The sequence below is a fragment of the Hemiscyllium ocellatum genome, chromosome 4, assembly GCF_020745735.1.
Source record: "Hemiscyllium ocellatum isolate sHemOce1 chromosome 4, sHemOce1.pat.X.cur, whole genome shotgun sequence".
In the NCBI taxonomy this organism is placed as follows: domain Eukaryota; kingdom Metazoa; phylum Chordata; class Chondrichthyes; order Orectolobiformes; family Hemiscylliidae; genus Hemiscyllium; species Hemiscyllium ocellatum.
The window spans coordinates 77,638,796-77,663,408 of record NC_083404.1 but is presented as its reverse complement, the minus strand read 5'-3'; the positions used below and the strand labels follow the sequence as shown (position 1 = coordinate 77,663,408).

The window sequence follows — 24,613 nt, the reverse complement described above, 5'->3', positions numbered from 1 at the left end:
GAAATTACTAGCAGATGAGCAGAAAAAATATTTTGCTTCTGTCTTCATAATAAAGGGTACAAAATATAGTCCAGTAATAGCTGTAATTCAGGAGGTGGAAAGAAGAGGGGAACTTGGCCAAATTACAATCATGATGGAAGTGTTACTAAGCAACGTGGTGGAGTTACTGATTGACAAGTCTCTGGGTCCAGATCGAACTCATCCTTAAAAGATCCAGCTAATTAGCAAGTAGATGCATTGGTGTTAATTATATAAAATTCCCTAGATTCAGAAAAGATTCCTTCAACTGAGAAGTAGCAAATGTAATCCCTCTGTTCAAGGAAGAGAAACAGAAAATGAGAAGTTATAAGTCAGTTAGTTTGATGTCAGTTGTGGGGAGAGAATTAAAGAGGTTATAGCTGGATGTGTAGAAACTTCAGGGTACATAAGAAAAGTCAGTATGGTTTTATCAAAGGGATGTCATATTTAACCAATCTATTTGAGTTCTCCTCAGGATGTGCTGCAGATAAAGGGGACCCTGTAGTCATTTGAACTTGGATTTCCAGAAGGCATCTGATAAGCTTACCACAGAAGATAAAAGCTCATATTATAGGATGTATGATAGCATTACAAATCTAAGATTGGCTAGCAATAAATTGAATATGCCTAAATGTGTCTGACTGACAGGATGCGATGAGAGAATCCTGCAGGAGCCTCTGTGGGACCTCAGCATTTCTCCACGTACTTCATTAATGTAAGAGGGAAGTGAAGGAATGGTAACTAAATTCACAGACCACACCAAGACAAGTAGGGAAGCATTCCATTAAGAAGATATAAGAATCAGATGGATACACAGTGAGCGAGTGGGTAAAAAAAAACTGGCAGATAGAGTTAATGTGGAAAAACATGAAGTTGTTCATTTTGACAGGAAGAAACATGAAAAGAAGCGTGAAATACTTAAATGAAGAACAACTTGCAAAATTGAAAGGTGCAGTGGGATTTAGATATCCTGGTGCAAGAGTCACAAAACATCAGTATGCTGATACAACATTTAATCAAGAAAGCTAATGGGATTCCATCCTTTATTAATGAAAGGAATTGAACATATTGTAAGGACAGTGTGCTTCAGTTATGCAGATCATTGATGACACCACATTTGGCCTCTTTATTTAACTATAAATATCTGGAGATTGTAGATTTGGGAGTTGAGATGGTTATTAGGTATTAATAATAATGTTATAAAGGGAATCCACAGTTCTTCTGTATTAAGATCAATTAAAAAAATTCTACATTGTGCAATCTAGAGGGTGAGATTGATAAATATATACAGTTTACTGGACAAAAATTACACAGTTGTGCAGGCCCAGTGGAATTTCATTTCTGAAAGGTATTTGCATAGTGTTATCAAAGATTTTTGTTTATGCTTAATGTCTGAATGCAGAGGTTAGACTTATGTTTTTGGTTTTGTTGTTTTCTTGTCTGTGTCCAAATCAAAGTACAAAGATCAATTTCCCTTTGATTTTCCTGACTAAAATTAAAAGAGATATGCAAAAAATGTTTTCAGATCATAGACACATATTCTGTTCTGGAATCAGACACAGATAAGAAGTGTAAACATTATCCATAGAGAGTACTTATTTTTAATTCTGCTTTGATAATGATTGGGATTGCCTTGCCTATGCATTCACATAATACAATTATGCAAAGAAATAATCAGCATGTAAAAATTAGTTTGTTAAAAACTTGTGATGAATCATAAGGAGTTAATACAGAGTTGCAGATACATTTCTTTTCTTTGTCAGTTAACGTAGGATCATTCAGTCATACGGTCTCCATTTTTAAAAAAAATCTCTGACCTCAAAGGTTCATTATAATATCAAATCAAATCTTGTCATAAAATCACATTGTAAAATTTGTGGGGACCATAATTTCTTATCAGAGAATTACACTAGTTACATTCAAATTCCTTTTGGTTTATAATGATCTCTTTATTCATAGCCAGAGAGAAGTTTGTTGTAATAATACTGAGGCTCTACTAGATGCTTAGAAAAATAATTGCATAATGTAGTTAAACCTATTAAAGATAATTTTATTGCTCTTTAAAATATTGATTATATAACACTATTCAGAGCTGTTTGTCACAACTTTATTGTAGAGTTTGTTTTCATAACATCACACTCAAAGTATAGTTAGAATTTGAATAGTTTAAAAATACGACCTTACACAATCAAATCCAAAATAGCCAATATATGACAAGGATTTTAATTATTAATTCAGATATAATTTCAAACCCTAAACATTTCTGGCCAGAGCTGATGGTGAGCATAGATAGGATCAGAGCTACGAAAGTAGAAATTACTCAATAATGTTGCTTTGAAAATGGTTTGCAACTTGAGATTTGTAGCACAGGTCATAGGAATAGAAATTCAGCCATCAAGTCTGCTCTGCCATTCAATTACATCATGGCTAATCTGAAATCTACAACTTCATGTTTCTGTCTTTTCCATATGACCCTTGATTCCTTTACTGTTTTAAAAAAATCTATTTCAGATTGCAAACACATTGTTATTGGTTACGTATGCTTGCTGGCTATTTTATTTACACTGTTGACTAAATCGGACATAGCACGTGCAGATACAGTTCAGCAGTGGCCAAATTGAAGAACAGTACAGAAAGCCAGGAGCAAAATGGAGTGCAAACAGTTGGGAACAACACCATTCCCCCCCCCAACCCCCGCCCCGTTGCCTGGCCAATATTTCTGTCTCTGGCTTGTTGCATCCTCCAGCAAAGCTCAGCACAAGCTGGAAGAACAACACCTCATTTTCTGTTTAGGGACCCTTCAGCCTTCTGGAGTCGATATCAAGTTCAATACTTTCAGGGCTTGAACTCTCCCATGTCCTTGCCCCTACCCCCACACACTAGGCCTTTTTAATCACATAGTCTGCTATTACACACATTGATTCCTGTTGAAGGGCTCATGCTCAAAACATCAATTCTCCTGCATATCAGATGCTACCTAACCTGCTGTACTTTTCCACTCTGAACTCTCCAGCATCTGCAGTCCTCACTGTCTCTTATTACACCCAACCCATTGTTAGCCTCTAACAGTCTCCATTAATACTATTCACCCTGCTAGCCAGATCATTTGTCTGACCAACTGTTCTTCTCTCTCTTTGGCCTCTATCCCCACTTGTCACTTCATCATTACCCCAGCCCCTCATCCTATCTTCTGCAAATAAACCGATGTTTTTCGAGCTACCATCAGTTCTGAGGAAGAGTCATCAGACCTGACATGTTAATTCTGATTTCTCTGCACAGATGCTACCAGACCTGCTGAGCTTTTCCAGCAATTTCTGCTTTTGTTTAAGTACAATAGCTGCAGCACAGTGTAACTGCATAAGTCATCTCCTGTGATCAATTCCGCCATTAGCAATGAAAACTAATTTCACTTGCACCACAGATATTATGCTCTTATGGTGATTGCTAACTTTTAATAAGCCAAGTCATACCACCTTCAACACGGTGTAGTCCTCCCGAGAGGAGCATGCGGAAATGGTACAGTCATAATATTTGAAGTATAGCTTAAGGGAATATGTAGGGATGCAATTAATCCTGCAGTTTGATTGTACCATCCCAGTGAAACACAAGGTAAGGATTCATAGTTTACACATGGAGTGAAGACAAAACACCATATTGTAGTATCATACCACAAGAGGGTATTATTGCTATACATTTAATCCAATGATTGAGGCAATGTTCTGGGGACCGAGGTTTGAATACCACCACGGCAGATGGTTTAATTTGAGCTCGGTAAAATCGGGAATTAAGAGTCTAATGATGACTGTGTGTTGATTGTTGGAAAAACCCACTTGGTTCACTAATGCCTTTTTGGGAAGGAACCTGCCATTCTTACCAGGTCTGGCCCATATGTGACTCTAGATCCACAGCAGTATGATCGACTCTTAACAGCCTCTGGGCAATTAGGGTTGGGCAATATATGATGCTTTGGCCAGCAATACCTTCATCCTGTAAACGAGAATAAAAGGAAACACAGGCTTGGAATGCCAAATGAGCAATTTCAATTGCAGCAATATTGTTAATCCAAATTTGTACTAAGAGAATTTCTGTAACACACCTAGAAAAAAAGGGTGCAGCTTGTCATGTTTTTCCATTTTGGCCAGTAATTTTAAAGGAGGTTCTTTTCCTGGGTTCTTGGTGCCAATCAGAGTAATCTGCCCCAGCCCCCCAAAAAAACTAAGGCCACATAGGTTTCTCTGCTTGCTTCCAGCACCAGCCTAATCACTCCTCATCTCCTGGACCTGCATTAAGCCTTTGGGAGGTTCAGATCCAGTGGTAATCACTTCCTCCTCAGTTTAGGTATGGCATTGGCATTCACTCCAGGTTGCAGTTGGCTGGCAGATATCAAAGACTGGACAGCTTATTGGAGAGCGGCAGAGATCTTGTCTCATAATAATGAAAGCACTGCTGGTCAGAAAAAAATTAAAGCCAGACGACGTGGTCATAGGGAGATGGACTCACAACTCACCTCTGACATTTACACTGAATAATTCAGTCAGTTAAAAAAAGTGCAGGTGCTCATGATGTAAATATTCAGTCTAGGTCAGAATAGAATACAATTGTTACACCATGGCTAAAAATATGGTACAATCTTATATAGGACTGTATGAGTCAATGCCTATCAGAATAAAACAAAGTTCAGTCTGCTGTTGGGATTGACTGGCACTACTGAATCCATTATCGTCTGAATTCATAACATATATCACTAACTATCTTTTCTCTGCTGCACTATACTGTACCATGTGTCAATCAAGATAAAGAGTTCTTTACATTGGGATGACAAAATGTAGATTAAATGACGACTTTGCAGAACATCTTAGTCTGCAAAATGTGATCCTGAGTTACCACTTGCCTGACATTTTATTTTCCACCTTGTTCCCATTCTGACCCCTTTGTCCTCAATTTCTTGCAATTAAGGTAAGTTCCAGGACAGCACCTCATCTTTAATTTAAGCAAATAGCAGCCTTCTTCATTCAAGAGAGGTCAAAGACAAGGAATCCTGCAGCCATAACTCATTTTCTGTCTCCCCCAAGACTGTCAATCATCTACAAGGCAGAAGTGGAATGCTCCTCACTTCCTGGAAGAATGCAGTTCCAACAGCATTTAAGGAGCTTGACACCACTTAGGATGAATAACCCACTTGATTGTTTTTATGATGCTATTCACTACCTCCACCACTGACCCTCAGTAGCCACATTGTATACCATATAAATGATGTATTGAATAAATTCACCAAAGATTCTTGGACAGGGCCTTCCAAATGAATGACCACCACCATCTGTAAGGACAAGGGCAGCAGCAAGTTCTTCAAATCACACACCATCACTGTTCCTCTAGTGTTGCTGGATCAAAATCCTGGAACTCCCTCCTCAATGGCATTGTGGGTATACCAATACAAATAGACTGCAAGGCTTCAATAAGGCAGCTCACCACCACCTTCCCAACAACAACTCTGGACACCCTCATGCCATGTATTATTAAAAACAAAAGGAGTATAACAACTTTAGGCTCTTCCACACTCCCTCACCATATTGTTTCATGGCATTTGCCTGTTTCATTAACTTGATCTCTTTTTTTTGTTATTGAAGTTCATGATTCTGCCATTCGAACCTCACATATTCTTTATTACTCCCTAACCATTCCCCTGGCCTTCCACGACCAACTGTTTTCAACTGCCTTTCAACCTGTTACAGATTTACATATTTGTTTCCTTTTAACTGAAGTATTTACTTTGGTTGATTAAACCTGCTTCTAACGTTCCTAGTTGAAAATGAAAGACCAGGAACGTGAAACATTACATCAAATTTTTCTATGCATGGTGTGGACCTGTTGTAGAAGATGAAAGGGGGTAAACGGAATCAGCTCTGGCAAAATGGTATTAAACAGTATACCAGGTTCAAGGGCTGGGTTGGCCTTCTCCTGCTTCTAGTTCTTACGTTCTTTTAAGCTTGGGTTGACCATTGCTACTAAGAGTCTTTTCCATGAACCATGGAGTGCCCAGGAAGGAGGGCTCCATCTCTGAAGAAGGGCTCATGCCTGAAACGTTGATTCTCCTGCGCCTTGGATACTGCCTGACTTGCTGTACTTTTCCAGCAACACATTTTCAGCTCTGATCTCCAGCATCTGCAGTCCACACTTTCTCTATCTCTCATCCAGTCACTGCTCTAAGAATGCATCAGGCTTGATCTGACCATCTTCCACACAGTAGCAAGCCTTTCTATAACAGATAAAATGTCCTCACTGACAAGAGATAGCCCTTAACTGGTCCTAACACTCAAAGTTCCCACAGCTGGCAATTTACTGTGGCACCGGAATAAATCATACATCCCTCTCAGCACCTTTTATATCATTTTATCAACCGTTGTCTCTCCCTGTCTGCTGCTGCTGGATCAGAAAAGTTTGTACCATTCGCACCAGAGTCATTCCAACATTTTCAGTTTTTATTTCAGCGTCAGCAATATGTTGTTCTTGAACAACCATCTTTCACCTAGATGAAACAGTGTTCAAAATAGAATAATCGTTAGGCGTGTAAATTTTTTTTAGCTTCTTTGTGACAACTTCAATTCTAATTTCCTGTAAACATGTACAAAGCTGTCTTATGGTCAAGGTGAAATAGGGAATAAAATAAAATTACTAATGTTTGTTTTGAAGGCCTTTGATGTTGCATTAGAATTTTTCAGGTAAATGAAATTGATTTGAACAAGTAAAAGAACCTTGCTCCTCAAAATATCGCAAAAAGTATTTAATGTTGATTTAAAGTACATGCATATTTTGATAAAGATTTTTTTCTTAGGTTTTAATATAAACAAAGCATTTGTTTATATTTAATTGAAAGCTGGTAAAATAATTTGCATCAGGTTGTTTCCTCACTCTCATTTTGTTTTACTGAAACTTTACTTCTCCTGAATGCAGCTGATAATCATTCAGCTGAACCAGTGCCTCCCAAGAGCAATTTTTATTGTGTGACCTCAGACTAAGATCATAATAAGCAATCAAGCATTAAAATCATTATAGCCAAACTCAAACCATCCTTGCTTACAGTCTACACATTCTTTTAGCATGGATCACTGGAGAGTAATTAGGACCAGGTTAGTGTTACTCAGTAGAATCGGCGCAACTGGAGCTACTTGGAAACTAATGGTTTTTAATCAGAATTTATTGTTTCTATGGAGTAAAATAGCTTAGACTGCACAATTTATACCAAAAAAGTGTATAAATATTTATGTTTTGATATATACTTAAATATTTATAATTATGGCACAAGCTGCTAATTAACAAATAGAATGCATTCTGAAAATGTTTGCTATTTTATTAATTCCTTTTTGGTGTTACCAAAGCCAATATTGCCCTCTGGTGGTTGGTTTTCAATTGATTGGTACTTTTATCTCATGTTCATTGTTCATACCAAATCATTTTTACTTTTCATAAAATGAACTTTGAGTTTTCTTTGGAAAGTATCTATAGATGACATAAAACTAATCAATACTCTGTTGAAGTGATTGCAATTAGGTCAGTCAATGAGACATTATAGAATATGAGTTCTCTATTTGGGATTATTAATCTGATCAAATGAGGGAGTCCTGGCTATCATAAAAAAGTTTGAGTGTCAGCGATACTGACATTCTGGTGCCTGACTCTATATGGTGCAGTTATAGTCCAGGACTGTTCATGTGTAAATAAAGGGTGATTTGGTGATGGGATACTAGCCTCTGTGGAGTTATTTCACTTGTCATTTCTGATTCATTGAAACCTTTTGACACTTAGGATTGTATAATCAAATGCAGAGAAGGTGGGAGGCCTTATCTGGAATGAGTGTAGTTGCACTTCCAAAATAGCGCTCCCAAGGGGTAATGCTATAATGCCCTACCTCCTAAATGTGCTGGATTTGAAAGGGAAGGCACGAGTTGGTGTGTGATGGGTGATGTGGGTTTGGGGGGATGCTGGTAGGTGATGAGAAGAGTGTCATGTTTCTTCCTCCATTCTCCTCCCCCACCCAACTAGACAACAGACATTTGCAGAGAAATTCCTGGTGAACAAATGAGTGAGAGCTGATGGAAATGCAAGGGGAGCAGGTTCCTCCAACATTGGACAGTATTATGAGGGGGGAGCCGCAGTAGATGTATCTCCTGGTCTGGAGGAAGCCAGAAGAGCACAGAAGGAGGGAAGCACTACCTAAACATCAAGTGCACTATATCTCAATCAGCTACTGGCTTTTTAAAAAAAATATACTTTATTCATTTTAAAAAATATATACAGACAAGGTTGTGTACGTACAACAGTTTGGTTCTGTGCTGTGGTATATGAAGACAACAAATATTGGAGTTTGACTGTATCCGACAAGCAAACCAAAGTCACCTCTCATGTAAGGTTATATTTACATATAATTGAGGTACCAAAAACTGAACAGACTCCCATTTAACTTCACAGAAGAACCTCAGACAGTGGTCCTTCTCCATTGTGCCTTGGTAGCAGCTGCCCCAAACTTTAGTGTGCCTCTTAGCACACAACCCTGGACCTTGGATTGTGGCAGTCTGCAACATTCAGTCAGGGTCAACCCCTTGTTCTGGAAGATTAACAAGTTTCAGGCATAACAAAGTGTTTTTCATCAAGTTGATTGTTCCTCCAAATTTCATGTGCAAAGACAGTGCACCACTCCAAGCTACTGATCTCAGATATTTTTATGCAGATACACACTGACCATACGTCAGTATGACATGCTTCTACCTGCGGCTAACAAAGGAGTCTTCCCTTTAAGATGAAAATAAAGGGTGTTGGAATTTCATTCATCAAACTGATGGGTTGGTGCCCTTTAACCACCCCCACCAACCCAACTTAATTTTCATTTCAATTTGCTCAAGAAGCTTTAAAAATACACAAGTCTGGTCAAAGTCACCAAAAATAATAAGATAAATCAATCAGGAAATAAACAGAAGAAAAAAAATCTTTATCCCAGCACCCATAAAGGGTAAATGAGATTTGGCATTGTGTGCTTACGGCCTCAATTTAAGTCTATTCCCATTGTACTTCAGGATGAGTTGGAGGAAACCTGGTCCCTTATCTCTCCGTCTGGTCGATATACTTGTGGCTTGTAGCTTCCTCATGGATGTTCTAGTGTCATTGCAGGGGCAATCTCTGTCACAGGATCTTACTGCATGGATGATTCCTGACTTAAAAAAGCTCAGGTGAGGGCTGTCACTGATGCCATTTGAAAAGTAGACCGTTATCAGCCTCTTCAACCATCTTTCATGGTGCCCTTGTAAAACTGTTAAAGGCATCTACCGAGATGTAGTTGACATCCATTCTAAGGATCTCTGAACTATCAGCAAAACAGCACACTGAATACAACAGTCTCCCACTTTCTTTGCATACTAGTGTACAGCTATTGCATCCTAACAGAGTGGTACAATCTCTAGCTCTTCAAGAAGGTGGACATTCTTTCAGTGGAGGAGCTCTGTGCTCAGATCCCTAGTCATGACAGAGTACATGATGCATGGACTCCTCAATTTCCTTGGCTTTGCAATGCCTCAGAGATCATTGACATTTAGGAATTTATCTCCCTTGATTCCCTTAGAAAAAAAATCTAAGTCATCGTGAAAATAGCTTTCTATCCACTCTCCTCACAGGGTGAACTTCACTTTATTCTCCTCAAAATGCACATTTGTGGTATCAGTCACATTCTAATCACATCGCCAGCACTGAGGGGGAGTAATCACGTCACTGACACTGAGGTGGAGTAATCACATCACTGATCCTCAAGTAGCATATTCATGCAACTGCACTGAGATGCTGTAATCACTTTACTGATGAAATGGAGTATTCATGTCACTGACACTCAGATGGAGAAATTATGTCACTAACGCGGAGGTAAAATATCATGTTATTGTCATTGAGGTAAATTAACCATGTTACTGAGATTTAGATGGAGTAATCACATCACTGACATGGAGGTAGATTTGATACGGAAGTAATCATGTCACTAATGCTGAGGTGATGCAGTATCTGACACTGAAGTATAGTAATCATATAATTGTGCTGAGTTTGAGTGATGTCCTTGACACAGAAGTGGAGTAATCATGTCACAGATGCGGAGGGACAGGAATCCTATCACTTGCACTGAGATGGAGAATCATATTGCTGATGCGAAGATGGAGTAAACACCTTACTGAAGCTAGAGTATTCAGATCGGTGACACTGAAGCAGAGTAATCACATTGATGCTGAGATGGAGAAATGATATCACTGACAGTGAGGTGGAGTAATCATGCCACTAACTGTGATGAGGAATAACCACATTTATTCTACCTCAATGCCAGTGACAAATTAGTGATGCTTAGTTTCAATAATTATGTCACTGATGCTGGGGTGAAGTAATCATGATACTGACACTAAGGTTCAGCAAACATGTCACTCCTTCCTTTCACACCATCCCAACCAGTATCTTTCTACTGACACTCTCTTCTAGCTGGCTGAACCGGTCCTCATCCTTAGCAACTTCTCCTTTCAATCCTCCCACTTCCTCCAAACCAAAGGGATGGCCATGGGCACCCGCCTGGATCCCAGCTATACCTACCTCTTTGCTAGGTACATGGAACGATCCCTCTTCCGCAGGTACACTGGCACAACCTCCCACTTTTTCCTCTGCTACATCGACGACTGTATCGGCACTACCACATGCTCCCAAAAAGAGCTTGAATAGTTCACCAACTTTACTAACACCTTTCACTGAGACCTCAAATTCATCTGGACCATCTTGGACACCTCTCTCCCCTTCCTGGACCTCTCCATTTCCAGTGACCGACTAACCACTGACATCTACTACAAACCCACCAACTCCCACAGCTACCTGGACTACACCTCATTCAACCCTACCTCCTGTAAAAATGCCATCACTTATTCCCAATTCCTCCGCATCTGTTCTGGGACGACCAATTCCACCTTAGAAAATCCCAGATGGCCTTCGCCTTCAAAAGACTGCAATTTTCCCTCTCATGTGATTGACAATGCCCTCCAGCGTATCTCTCCACCTTCCTGCACCTCTGTCTTTGAACGCCACCCCCGTCCAAAGCAACAAGGTCAGAACCCCCCTAGTCCACACCTTCCATTCCACCAACCTTTGTATACATCACATCATCCTCCGCCACTTTTGCCACCTACAAACAGACCACTATGATTCAACACACATCTCCGTGTCCACAGCAGTTCTGGGCTACTTTCTCTCTAATTTCTCCAGCCTATGTTCAGACCTCAAAAGTCTGTTTGCAGCAGCAGTTGGAGAAACCAGAGGTGAATGCACCCACCCATCAAATAGCTTGGATTCTTGGAACAGCAGCAGCACAGTTGCACAGCTTAGTGGAAACAGTGAGGGTGGAAGTGTATCAGTGGGGGTACATAAGAGAACCAGATAAGTTCCATCAGTAATACCCTCACTATATTCTCCAGATTCAAATGATGGGACTTATTGGACAAATGTTTGTATCTTCTGGAAGCCATCTCTGAGCTTTCAGGTAAAATACCTACAAAATCAACTATGATGGAACGCATGCTGCATTTAGATGGCATGTTTTGTTTCTTGAACTTCAAAATCACCAGCATTCTCAGAGGACAAAGAAACCACGACAAAGACACTCAAGCTTGCACTTTTTTTTTGATTCATAAGATATAGTCTTTATTGGCTTGCCTATCTCTAATTTCTCCCTAATTGGACTGGATTGGTACAGAGGGCAGCTAAAAGTTTAGCACGATGCTGTGGAACTGGAGTCACCCACATGCCAGACCAGGCAAGGATGACACATTTCTTTCCCTAACAAAGGACATTAGAGAACCAGATGGGTTTCTTTAACTTTTGCCACATGTTCACCACTAGGTCAGCCATTACATTTCAAACTTTAAAAAAAATTCAAATTTCACCATTTATGAATGGTGGGATTCAAACCCATGCCCTTCGAAGATTAATCTGCTGTGCTCTGGATTACGAATCCAGTAACATTGTCAGTACACCACTGCCTTTGTCGAGGCCAATGCTGTCACATTTCAATGAGGAGGAGTTTGTGGCCAATCATTCAAAATGGTTCTACCAAGCTGCAACAAGTTGAATCCAAATGTAATGAAATAATCATGAAGCACAGTAGAATGAAAGGAAGAAAATCAAAGATCTCACTGCCTCATACATCTAAAGATTTGTGGATTACAAACTGCCCTGTTCAGTTACATGAAGACCCCAGTAAGAAACTCTCAACCTGGAGTAAATGTAATTCCTGGTTCAAGGGATGCTGCATAGTGAAACATACCTGTTAATTTGTACACAAAATCCTATAAAGTCCTCAGATAAATAACTGGGTATTCTTTTTTTCTAAACTGATGATGATTGAGGGACAAAGCCAGGACACAGGGTAAACTTCCCTTGTCTTGATCAAATAGCGCAGTAAAACTTTTTATAGCCACCTCAGATTAAAAAGAATACACAATTTTATTTTGTACAAACAATATGTCCAGGTATTTTAATTAATGTAAATACTATTGATCTTTTTAATGATATTGATAAACATCAATATTCAATTTAATTTCAAACATCACAATTTCCATTACCTGAGAACTTCATGGACTGAAGTCTAAAGTTTAAAGGATTAGATTAATTATTGGTAAGAAACGGGTTCTGGTCATATGACAGCAATGGGGAACTTAAATTTAGTTAAATAAATATTGAGTTAACATTAGTAATGATGATCATGAACTACTAGGCTGTTATAAAAACTTGCCTCGCTCATAAATGTACATTAAGGAATAAAAGTAAAGACTAAAACCAAAAGATTTTTTTTTAAAAAAGGACAAATGGTGATCTCAAATGATGGTGGGATCACATAACCAGAGATTGAACCAAGCTTTGTGCAATGTCTACTAAAATCATCTGCATTCAAACTACCATTTTAACCAGTGAAACCAGACACTACAGACAGTGTCGAGGAATTTGCATCCTGCTTAATTCACATATATAATAATTTTACTTATTGGGAGATTGGTTAGAAAAGCAGACATGGGAATATAAAATGACTATCAATTGTTGACTGGGGTAGCAATGGTGAAACAAGGAAAATGAATTTTTAAGCAAGGACCCTAAAGACTCACTCACTTTTCCTCCTTCGCTGCCTGTTTTTCATCAAACTCAAAACTCAGTACCCAGTTCAAAGCAACTTGGAACATGAACCATTTACTGAGAACACAAGATCTACAATATTCACTACTGCATGAAGAGACAAGATCAGAGCTAAAGTCAGGACTCAATTAAAAACCTAAACCTCAAGGAGTTTGAGAATTTTAAACACAATTACCTTTCCATCTATCTAGAACCCTCCCTTCTAACCCCTCAATCCCATTTCTAAGTTTACCCAAGAGTTTAGAGTTACATGACAATTTTTCTCAGAGTTAGTAGATAATATAATTCTTCTTTCTTCCACTAAAGACAGCCTTGTGGTCAGGGCACTGAATGTTCATATATATAATTATATTTTAACACAAGTGTGGTAGCTATGTACCAAGAAATTGTTTTGACTGACCAAGAGGGTCTCAATAACAGACTGTTGTAAACTGCTTTATGTTTTAAAAAATACTAAATTCAAGTACCTCTTACTACAAAAACCAAATATGTAAATCACGGATATCCTTGATCAAATAAATTTAGCTACTCCATAATATATTTGCTCCATGAATACTTTAAAGATAATTGGCCCTTAATTTTCTCAGGACAGCAACGTACTAAAAGGTCAAATCAGATTGGGTAAGGCAGAGAGTCTGGCAGGAGTGAGAAAATCAGCTAGTGTACAGAATTAGTCTATTTCCTCGCAGAAAAGTAATTAAAAGGTAATGCCAGTTTCTCTACGATGACATGGTATGTGACCCCTGCTGTTTGCGACTCTACCACTCTACCATAAAAGGTAGGCTACAAAATGTCTAAACATTTGAATGGTTTCAAAATAGAGTTTTGAAAGGTTTTTTTTTGGCTAAATAGATTACAATCAAAATTTTCTGCAGGACTGTCCCACAATGTTCTAAAACGATTATGCAGCAGTGTGCTCTCCATTTCACCCTTCCCCCTCAACTTCTAACGGTTACCTACAATACACCTCTGTTAGCACATAAACATTGCTGTTAAAATTAATCAAATCCTTTTGGACTCCAAATACTCTAACAAAATCAGATACATGACCTGCTTGATTTACCACTCTACAAACTGTGAGACACGAATTAAAATAGCACCTTCAATTTGATTCAGAGATGGGATCCTTCAACACATTTCAAAACTGAAAAACTCCTGCACATTTTGTCATTAAACAGTGCCTGTAGAGAAAATCTGAATAGTGTTCGGTAAATATTTCGGAATAACTATTTACAATTTTAGAAAATGCAATTGCTCAATAAAAGTCAGACCAAACGCATTTTGTTGGTGCCCTTCAGCAGATTTCAAAAGAAGGTACATTTTAATTTAAATCTGAGGGATCAAAAATCAGACATGATAAACTTGTCAGCACACAAAAATGACAAAGAATATCAATTTTATTGCAAAATATTTCCCCAAATAAATGTATACAGAAGCAAACATTTACTTAAATTGAGATTTCATAGAACTGCTACTCTTCAAATAGTAATTCTATGAAACGAAACAAACCATATTTGACACCAAAAGCAACACTTCTAAACATGAATTTACATTTCTTGATCAAAGTTGCAGAAAATTACATTACCTATGAAAATACATCTATTATTTTTTAACCACTGTATAATAGATCAAATGACAAACAGTGCAGAAAAAAAATTCAATGTCTGTACAAAAAGCCTAATATTTACCTGAATGTCACTCCAAGTATCATCACCAAGTTCACAATCCACCATGGATTAATCGTCTTGGTACACAAGTACAACCTACTGTACATGTTATCAAGAAAATATCCCTCAGTGACCTCTCCCTGAGCTGTACCCAAACTAAGGATTCAGGAGAGGTGCAAATGAGCAAAGTACTACAGTAAGCAAATCAGTGGCGATGGTATATTGCCTTACTTTTTTGCAAGTTTGCTACATAATTCCAAAGGTCCCAGAGTATTGTTTAAGGGTATTTACTATCCCAAAATAATTTCAAAGTGAAAAAGGTAACAGCATTTTCATTTTTCTAACACTTGAAGAACATAGCTCAAAAATAATAAAACGCAGAGCAAGTTTTTGTCAAAAATGGTTAGAAATCTTGGCAAACTTAAATCCTAAATTCTAAAGTGCATTGCTGTATAAGGAGATAGTACATTATTTTGAGTTTTAATATTATTGATCCTCATACATGTAATTAGAATATGGAACAATTATTTGTATCAAAGCCCAATTAAAAAAGGCCGGCCAGATATTACTTATGGGCAGTAAACACATCATTAATTAACTGCACAATTACCATTGGCATAGCTAAATCCACACTTTTGATAAATTGCTGAGAGGATTTTTTTTTGCATTGTCATAAAAAATATTCCTTTAAGTTAACATTTCTCGATGTTAAACAAATATGTTGCTTTTGTCTGTTATTTATTGTTTGGTTGCACATGCATGACTTATGAAGGGACTTGGTAATAAAAGTAAAAATTGCTAATTGCTGTAGCAAATCTGATTAATTGAGTTATATTAAATGGTACAAGCCACTTAAATGTTTAAAACCTTTACACAACTTTAAAAATAACCTTTTTCATCTTCTCATAGAAAATGTGATAACATTTGAGTCAAAAAGTTATTATACCATCAGAAATCTCAAGATTAATGTGTATATCTGAAGGAGTATTCTGCTTTCATCTTCAAACGTGAACTGATATGATTTAATTAAAAGTAGTCAAGTTAAACCAATTTAACCATACATTTACTATTTGAAACTGCTTTCTTTATATTCAAGCATATCATTTTTGAAGAGATTATTCAAGAAAATGCTACATTACATTTGAGATTTTGAAGAGCCATCAGTGAATATAGATACCTTTAGGATTATTTTTGTTCAGTGCTATTTTTGCCTATAGAAGGTAAGGTATGATTTCAAAGATTCTGGTAGTGGCAGGCTCAGAATTCTTTCTCGAAGTAAATTTGGGGAAGCTTCTTCCTGTTTGAGGTCCTCATTCATTTCTTTTTCTTCTTCTTTATTTTCTTCCATTTTGTCATCCTCATCACTGTCAAATGGTTGAGGTATCAATTGATTGCCTACAAATACATAGGTATCAATTTTACGCCTCCGAAGCTTCTTGCGTTTCCGTTTTGGTGCAGCCTTCTGAGGAATGCCTTTGGCTTGAATCTCTTGGTTTATCAAGGTTCTAAGATTGCGGCGAATGTAAATTCTTGCCAAGTCCTGGAGGCATCGTACAGTCACTGGTGCTGCAGAAAAAGAGAAACATTCTTATTTCCTTTGGTTGCCTATGATGTTGCAAATGACAATGAAAGGCTATGTATAATCTTCAGCAGAATTGGGGATATACTGTTCAATCTTCTGACCTGCCAATTGGCTTTGCACAATTTATCTTTCTTTTTTAGTGCAATTAACTTTTCTAATTAACCATGGAAGATGGATCCAGTCCTTCTAATGTTTCTTACTCATTGAAATTTACCTATTCTGTAACTTGTAAAACATCCCCCTAAATTATCAACCATTGCATTTCTACTGACCTATTCTTTAAACAAATTTGCTCATTCACTTAAGCCATCCCTGCTTTCATATCCTTACGTTTTCCCTTAGTGTCGCAGACCTATTCTCTTCTCTCACTCTAACTGCAATTAAAATTCATTTATGGTAGCAGCTAGCTAGAGATGTTTTCACTATGAGACCATTAACTAATCCAAGACATTGCACAATATCACAGTTAGTAAAGCCTGCTTTCTGGTTGTCTCCAGAACATGCTATTAAATGAAACTACCCTGAAAGCATTCAATGAACTCCTCATCTAGGCTACCTCTGTTCATCTGACATTTCCAGGTGACATGTGGATCAAAATCTCCACTGATTATCACTGTGCCTTTCTGACAAACTCTCATTATTTTTTCCTTTATATTCCACCTTATTGTGTGGTTACTGACAGGGCACTTGTACACCACTGCCACAAGTGAGTTCTTGCCTTTACCATTTCTTGTTGCCGCCCAAATTGTTACCATCCCTTCAATTCCTGAACTTTGATCATCCCCCTCTGATTCACTCACAGTATCACTAATTAACAAAGCCACAGATTTACCTGTTCCTATTTTCCTGACATTTCAAAATGTCTTGCACCATTTAAGAATTTTGGTCCTGTAAACTTTAGCCCTAAGAAAATGCTCTGAACCCTGGCTCCAGGCAGATACTACAGATGTCTGGACTCTTGGCTGTACAGGATGGTGTCAATCCTCCTCATTCTCTTTTCCGCTTACATGAACCACATTCTTCTTACTCTGTTCTCAAGTAGTTTCCTGTATTATGGTGCCATGCTGAGTAGCTCACCCATCCTGCATCTCTCACTCTCATCCAGACAAGATGAAAGACCCTCTAAACTGCTGGGTAATTGCAATGACTTGAGTCTTTACTGCTCCTGCCCTTTGTGAATGAGGCAGATAATGAGACCCAGGTCACATTCTCCTAGCCTGAATACTTCTCAGATCAGATAATCCAACTCTAAGTGACATGACTCTCTCCTAGTACAAAGAATCCCTGATTCATCCTGATGACTGTAGTCCAGCTTCTAGCTCAAAGTCCAAAGCTGTTCGGACTTTAGAACCTATGGCAGATATGTATGTAACAAAATGGGGTATCAATGCTGTAACGGTGTCCTGCCATTTTTAACATGTTCTAAGGAACTATTTAACTATTGTACTAAATTTCATATGTAGTTAAGATTCTTCCTTACTTTATTAATCTGATTAACAACTGCTATTCCAATCTGAAGCGTAGAGGTTGAATAAACCTTAATCACTTACCAGATGCTCACCAATTAACCAGCTTATTTTCCTGTAACAAAGCAAGAATCAATTCCTGGAGGCTGAAAATGTTTAGGCAACACAACCTTCACTTACCTCCAGCACTCTATTGTAAGTTGCAATAAGTTGGCTGGCTTTATATGCTCTTAGGTGAATCTGACAGGTCTGTTGTGCAAATGGGAATCCAGTTTCAATTAATTTTTAATTAGGTTGCTTTTTCATTGGAACTCTCGGGAAACAACCCTTCTTAAAGCTAGCAATTACTGAATTAAACTGTAGATTTCAGTTTAATGTCAACCACAAATTAAACTAGATTCCTTAAAATAAAAATGCAAGACCTTCTTATCCAACAACTATTTGCACTCAGTCCTCAACAAACAGAATCATAGAGTCCTACAGTACAGTGACTCGCCCTTCAGCCCAAATTGGTCCATGCCGACCAAAATGTCCAACTACGCTAATCCCATTTCCTTGCACTTGGCCCATATCCATTTAATCCTTTCCTATCCATGCAGTGGCCCAAATGTCTTTTAAATGTTGTTAATGTACCTACCTCAATCCCTTCTGCTGGTAGCTCATTCCATATGCATACCACCCTCTGTGTAGAAAAGTTGCTCCTCAGGTTCCCTTTGATTCTTTCCCATCTAACCTTAAACTTATGCCCCTCTAGTCCTCAATTCCCCAACCCTGGGAAAAAGACTGAGTGCATTCACCCTATTCATGCTTCTCATGAACGTATACACTTCTAGAAGATCTTCCCTTCAGTCTCTTATGTTTTAAAAAACAAAGTCCTACCTTGTCCAACTGCTCCCTATAACTCGGACCCTAGAGTGCTGGCAACATCTTTGTAAATTTCCAGTTTAATAACTCCTTCCTATAGCAAAGTGACCAAAACTGAACACAATAAAGAAGAAACCAAGAGGATTGATGAGGGCAGAGCAGTAGACGTGATCTATGTGGGCTTCAGGAAGGTGTTCGACAAGGTTCCTCATGGAGACTTGTTAGAAAGATTAGATTGCATGGAATACCTGGAGAACTCACCATTTGGATATCGAACTGGCTCAAAGGTAGAAGTCAGAGGGTGGTGGTGGAGGGTTGTTTTTCAGACTGGAAGCCTGTGACCAGTGGTGTGCCACAAGGATCAGTGCTGGGTCTATTGCTTTTCATCATTTATATAAATGATTTGGATGTGAACACAGAAGGTATAGTTGGTAAGCTTGCAGATGAGCAGCAAAACTGAAGGTGTCATGGACAGCGAAAGTGGTTATCTCAGAATACAACGGGACCTTGATTAGATGGATCAATGTGATGAGGAGTGACAGATGATAAATGTGAGGTACTGCATTTTGGAAAATCAGAACTGGAATCATTTGGAAGAGCAAATCAGAGCAGAACTTACACACTTAAATGGAAAGACCTGGGGAGTGTTGCTAGGATAGTGAAGGGTCTGGGATGCTTTCAGAGCATTGAGTATAGAAGTTGAGAGGTCACAGGACATTGGCTAGGCCACGTTTGGAATACTGCATGCAATTCTGATCTCCTTCCTAATGGAAGGATGCTGTGAAACTTGGAAGGGTTCAGAAAAGATTTACAAGAACGTTGCCAGAGTTGAAGGATTTGAGCTATAGGGAGAGGCTGAATAGGCTGGGGCTGTTTACCCTGCAGCTTTGAAGGATGTTGTTATAGAGGTTTATAAAACTATGAGGGGCATGGATAAGATAAATAGACATGGTCTTTTCCCTGGGGTGGGGCAGTCCAGAACTAGAGGGGGTATTAATTTAGAGGTAAAAACAATGACTACAGATGCTGGAAACCAGATTCTGGATTAGTGGTGCTGGAAGAGCACAGTAGTTCAGGCAGCATCCAAGGAGCAGCGAAATCAATGTTTCGGATAAAAGCCCTTCATCAGGAATAAGGGCAGAGAGCCTGAAGCATGGAGAGATAAGCTAGAGGAGGGTGAGGGTGGGGAGAAAATAGCATAGAGTACAATAGGTGAGTGGGGGAGGGGATGAAAGTGATAGGTCAGGGAGGAGAGGATGGAGTGGATAGGTGGAAAAGGAGATAGGCAGGTAGGACAAGTCTGGACAAGACATGGGGACAGTGCTGAGCTGGAAGTTTGGAACTAGGGTGAGGTGAGGGAAGGGGAAATGAGGAAACTGTTGAAGTCCACATTGATGCCCTGGTTGAAGTGTTCCGAGGCGGAAGATGAGGCATTCTTTCTCCAGGCGTCTGGTGGTGAGGGAGCGGCGGTGAAGGAGGCCCCGGATCTCCATGTCCTGGGTATTAGTTTAGGGTGAGAGGTCAAGATATATAAGGGACCTAAGGGGCAACTTTTTCCACAGAGGGTGGTGTGTGTATGGAATGAGCTGCCAGAAGAAGTGGTAGAGGCTGGTGTAATTACAGCATTTAAAAGACATCTGGATAGGAAGTGTAGAGTGGAATATGGTCCAAATGCTGGCAAATGGGACTAGATTAGATTAGGATATCTGGTCAGCATGGACGAGTTGGACTGAAGTTTCTGTTTTTGTGCTGTACATCTGTGACTCCAAGTGCAGCTTCATGGATGTCGTCTATGACTGCAACATACTTCCCAATTTCTATACTGATGGAAGGCCAAAAGCCTTCTGTCTGTCCTGTCTATCTGTGACTCCACTTTCAGAGAACCATGCACTTGAACTTGAAGGTTCCTCTGATCCACTACACTCCTTAAGGCCCTACCATTCACCACTAAACTTCTAACTTGATTTGAGTTTCCAAAATGCAAGACCTCACACTAATCTATATTAAATGTCATTTGCCATTTCTCGGCCCACTTCCCCAGCTAGTCAAATACCTGCTGCAATTTCAGATAACCTTCTTCACTGTCCACAATACCACCTATTTTAGTGTCATCTACAAACTTACTTATCATGCCTTGGACATTCTCAACCAAATCACTGACATAGATAGCAAACAGCAATGGGCCTAGCACCGACCCCGAAGACACACCACTAGTCTCAGGCCATCCTTCCAATATTACTCTCTGCTTCCAACTATCAAGCCAATTGCGTATCCAATTTGCCAGTTCACCCTGGATTCCATGCAATCTAACCTTTCAGAGCAGCCTACCACATGGAACCTTATCAAAAGCCTTACTGAAATCCATACTGACAACATCAACCATCCTGCCCTCAACATTATTCCTGGTAACTTCATCAAAGAACTCTAACAAATTTGTGAGGCATGGTCTCCCATTCTCAAAGCCACGCTAACTATTCCTATTCAAACCCTGTCTTTACAAATGCATGTATATGTTATCTCTCAATCTTCTCAATTAATTTACATCACAGATGTTTGTCTTACTGGTTTATAATTCCCAGATTTTTCCTTGCAGCCCTTCTTGAATAAATGACAACATTTGCTACCCTTCAGTCCAATAGGACTTCACCCACTGCTAACAATGATGCAAAACTATCAGCCATTTCTCTACAAAGTTCTTCTCTAGCCTCTTGCAAGGTTCTTGGATATATTTGGTCAAGACCAGAATATTTATCCATCTTCATATACTCTAATACATTCAACACCTCCTCTACTGTTATTTGGACTGTCCCCAAGATATCACCACCAACTTCCCAAGTAATGAGATTAGTAATTAGATTCGGTCCAACAAGTCCATACCAACTCTCCGAAGAGCAACTCACCCAAACCCATTCCCCTACATCTAACACTACGGGCAATTTAACATGGCCAATTCACCTGACCTGCACATCTTTGGACTGTGGGAGGAAACCCACGCAGACACAAGTAGAATGTGCAAACTCGGCACAGAGAATTGCCCGAGGCAGGAATTGAACCCAGGTACCTGGTGCTGTGAGGCAGCAGTGCTAACCACTGTGCCACCATGCCGTCCCTTCATGTCTTTATCTTTGGTAAACACAAAAGAAAAATCAAAGTTTGTGAGAAGATTTGTAGCTTGGGTGTTAAAATTATGAGGCTCAAATTATCTTTTTGTACAATTTGAATATTTAACACATTTGAACTACAGAATCTCAGATGATTTCAACCATTTATGCCAAATGCATGTTATTAATATTATAGATGTACTTATTTGGAATAACACTTCTCCTTCATGAACAGTAAAATTATATGTTAATTTTTTATTAAGAAAAGTTTTGATTACTTACGAAGCTTTACATTCTCTGACTTGAAGCAATCTGATCTATTTGGTTGGATAAGAGGAGCAAATGAAACAGCCAATATATTTTTGGTTTCCCAGGTATTTTGTCCCGTGCGTATTATCTGAGTAAGCTGCATTGAAGGATGGCATTTGATAAGTGATGCAAGTTCATAATCAGAGGTACACATAAATCTCATTTAGGAAGCAGAAATCAAGTGCTTAGCTATCCACTGTTACCATAAACACGTAAGTAGAATCCTTTGCTAATCTCTAGTTTTGTTTTTGCTTGACATGCGTATGAATGCAAAGCAGAGTTTTGGCAACATAGGTGCATTTAAGCAACAAATATTCTGAACTCCACAACATATAGCTTGGATATGTTATAGTTATTAATGATAGTGTCTACATTTCTACAATACACTCTCTATTGAGCCAATAACAGTCGTAATAAAACTATTGAATGAGGAAAATATATTCAGGAAATTAATATTAAATTATAGTCATTGATTCTGTCAATGTACATCAATAAGAAATGAATGAAGACAGCCTCACCATTTAGTAAACTGAAACCTCACATTTTGGCAATTTGAAATTCAATTTTTCTCCTTGAATTTGTACATTGATTACATTCGCAAATTAAACCTCAGATAAATTCCAATAATCTACTTTTCAAGAATATAATTTCTTAATTTTCATCCTTTTCCATGTATTACAATTAGCCCACACAGCGTTTGCCTAACATTTTCTCCTAATAGGAAGGCTCTGCACTCAAGGCTACTCATTCAGAAAGTCAGCTGACAATTCATTAAGTCAAGATTTTAAATAGCAGACATCAGAGAATACTTTTTGATCAAAGAACTTAAACAGTCTAATAGTTTGAATAACAAGGCAGAATGTTGTTTCTGTGCTCAGTTTGCCCAGCACTTCTTATTTTATATGAGATCTTAGAATCTGTAATATTTTATTTGTAAATCTATTAATTTGGGTTAGATTTCAATTCTGATCTCAGACAAAAAGCTTTCACTGAACTGTGTACATTCTAACATGTGTTTAAGACTAAATTAATGACAATGAAATGGGCGAATAAATTGCTGAATATTGCTCTAAAAGGGCAACATCACCTGATCTTCCATAGGCATAACAAGAATTCCACCAACTTTGAGGAAGATTTTCATGTAATTCTCATGATCCTTTTGGACTCCAGCTCCACAATACACACGGTCATACTGCAGGCTGTCTGACAAGATATCTAGGCAATTCCCAACCACAAATACTGGTTCACAAAATTCAAACCTAGGATTTAAAAATAAATATTTACAAACAATAAAAAAATGGCAATACATATTTGTAAACAAATGCAAGCTTGGCATGAGGCCATATGTACAAATCGCTCCCATTTTACAAATGGCTCCAAATCAAAATATGGCAGAACAGCATCAACATTTTTGACATGCAGAAGAGCAATATCTTTATAAAAAGCTAAAAATGTAGTTAGTGACTTTCAACCAATATTTTAATTATTATCTGAAAGAAAAAGCAAACAGGTAGGAAGCAGAGGCTGGTCATTCAGGGCTGCTTTCGGATGGAGGCCTATGACCAGTAGTGTGCAGTAGAAGGCTCAGTGTGGATTCCACTGTTTTTGTCATTCACATTAATGATTTGGATTTGAATATAGATTTGCAGAGGACATCAAAATAGGTGTACTGGCCAGTGAAGATGATCTCAGCGCACAATGGGACCTTAATTAGATGGGCCAATGGAAGTGGCAGATGGGGTTTAATTTAGGTAAATGTGAGGTGTTGCATTTTGGTAAGGCAGATCAGGGCAGGACCTATACAGCCAATGGTGGGGGCACTGGGGAGTGTTGGCTAACAAAAAGACCTAGGGAACAGGTCTCTTTGAAAATGGAGTAACCGGAGTGAGCAAGACCGCGCGAGAGCGAGCGAGGGCGCGGGAGAGCGAGAGGGAGCGAGGGCTAGACGAGAGTACGAGGGAGGACGAGAGGACGAGAGCGCGAGAGAGGGCAAGGGCGAGAAATGGGCGAGGGCGCCAGACAGAGCAAGGGCGAGACGAGGGCGCGAGAAAAGGGAGAGAGTGAGAAAAGGGCGAGGGCGCGAGAGGGGGCGAGAAAGCCAGGGCGCGAGAGAGGGCGAGAAAGCCAGGGCGCGAGAATGCGGGTGCGACAGAGAGCGAGGGCGGGCGAGGGGGCGAGAGAGGGCGAGAAAGCCAGGGCGCGAGAATGCGGGTGCGACAGAGAACGAGGGCGGGCGAGGGGGCGACAGAGAACGAGGGCGGGCGAGGGGGCGACAGAGAACGAGGGCGGGCGAGGGGGCGACAGAGAACGAGGGCGGGCGAGGGGGCGACAGAGAACGAGGGCGGGCGAGGGGGCGACAGAGAACGAGGGCGGGCGAGGGGGCGACAGAGAACGAGGGCGGGCGAGGGGGCGACAGAG

General features: G+C 39.3%; 1 protein-coding gene across 2 annotated transcripts in view; it reads right to left on the bottom strand.

Annotated features, from left to right (window-relative positions):
• Positions 1-14,626: 14,626 nt before the first annotated feature.
• pcmtd1 (protein-L-isoaspartate (D-aspartate) O-methyltransferase domain containing 1) overlaps positions 14,627-24,613 on the bottom strand; it is a 93,664-nt gene continuing 83,677 nt past the window's right edge. For both annotated transcript variants that reach the window (XM_060823475.1, XM_060823478.1), the window contains 3 exons: positions 23,283-23,454; positions 22,169-22,292; positions 14,627-16,439 (listed from right to left, as the gene is read on the bottom strand). In XM_060823475.1, the coding sequence (XP_060679458.1) occupies positions 16,075-16,439; positions 22,169-22,292; positions 23,283-23,454 (661 nt within the window). In that variant the 3' untranslated portion in view covers positions 14,627-16,074. The remainder of the gene's footprint in view (positions 16,440-22,168; positions 22,293-23,282; positions 23,455-24,613) is intronic.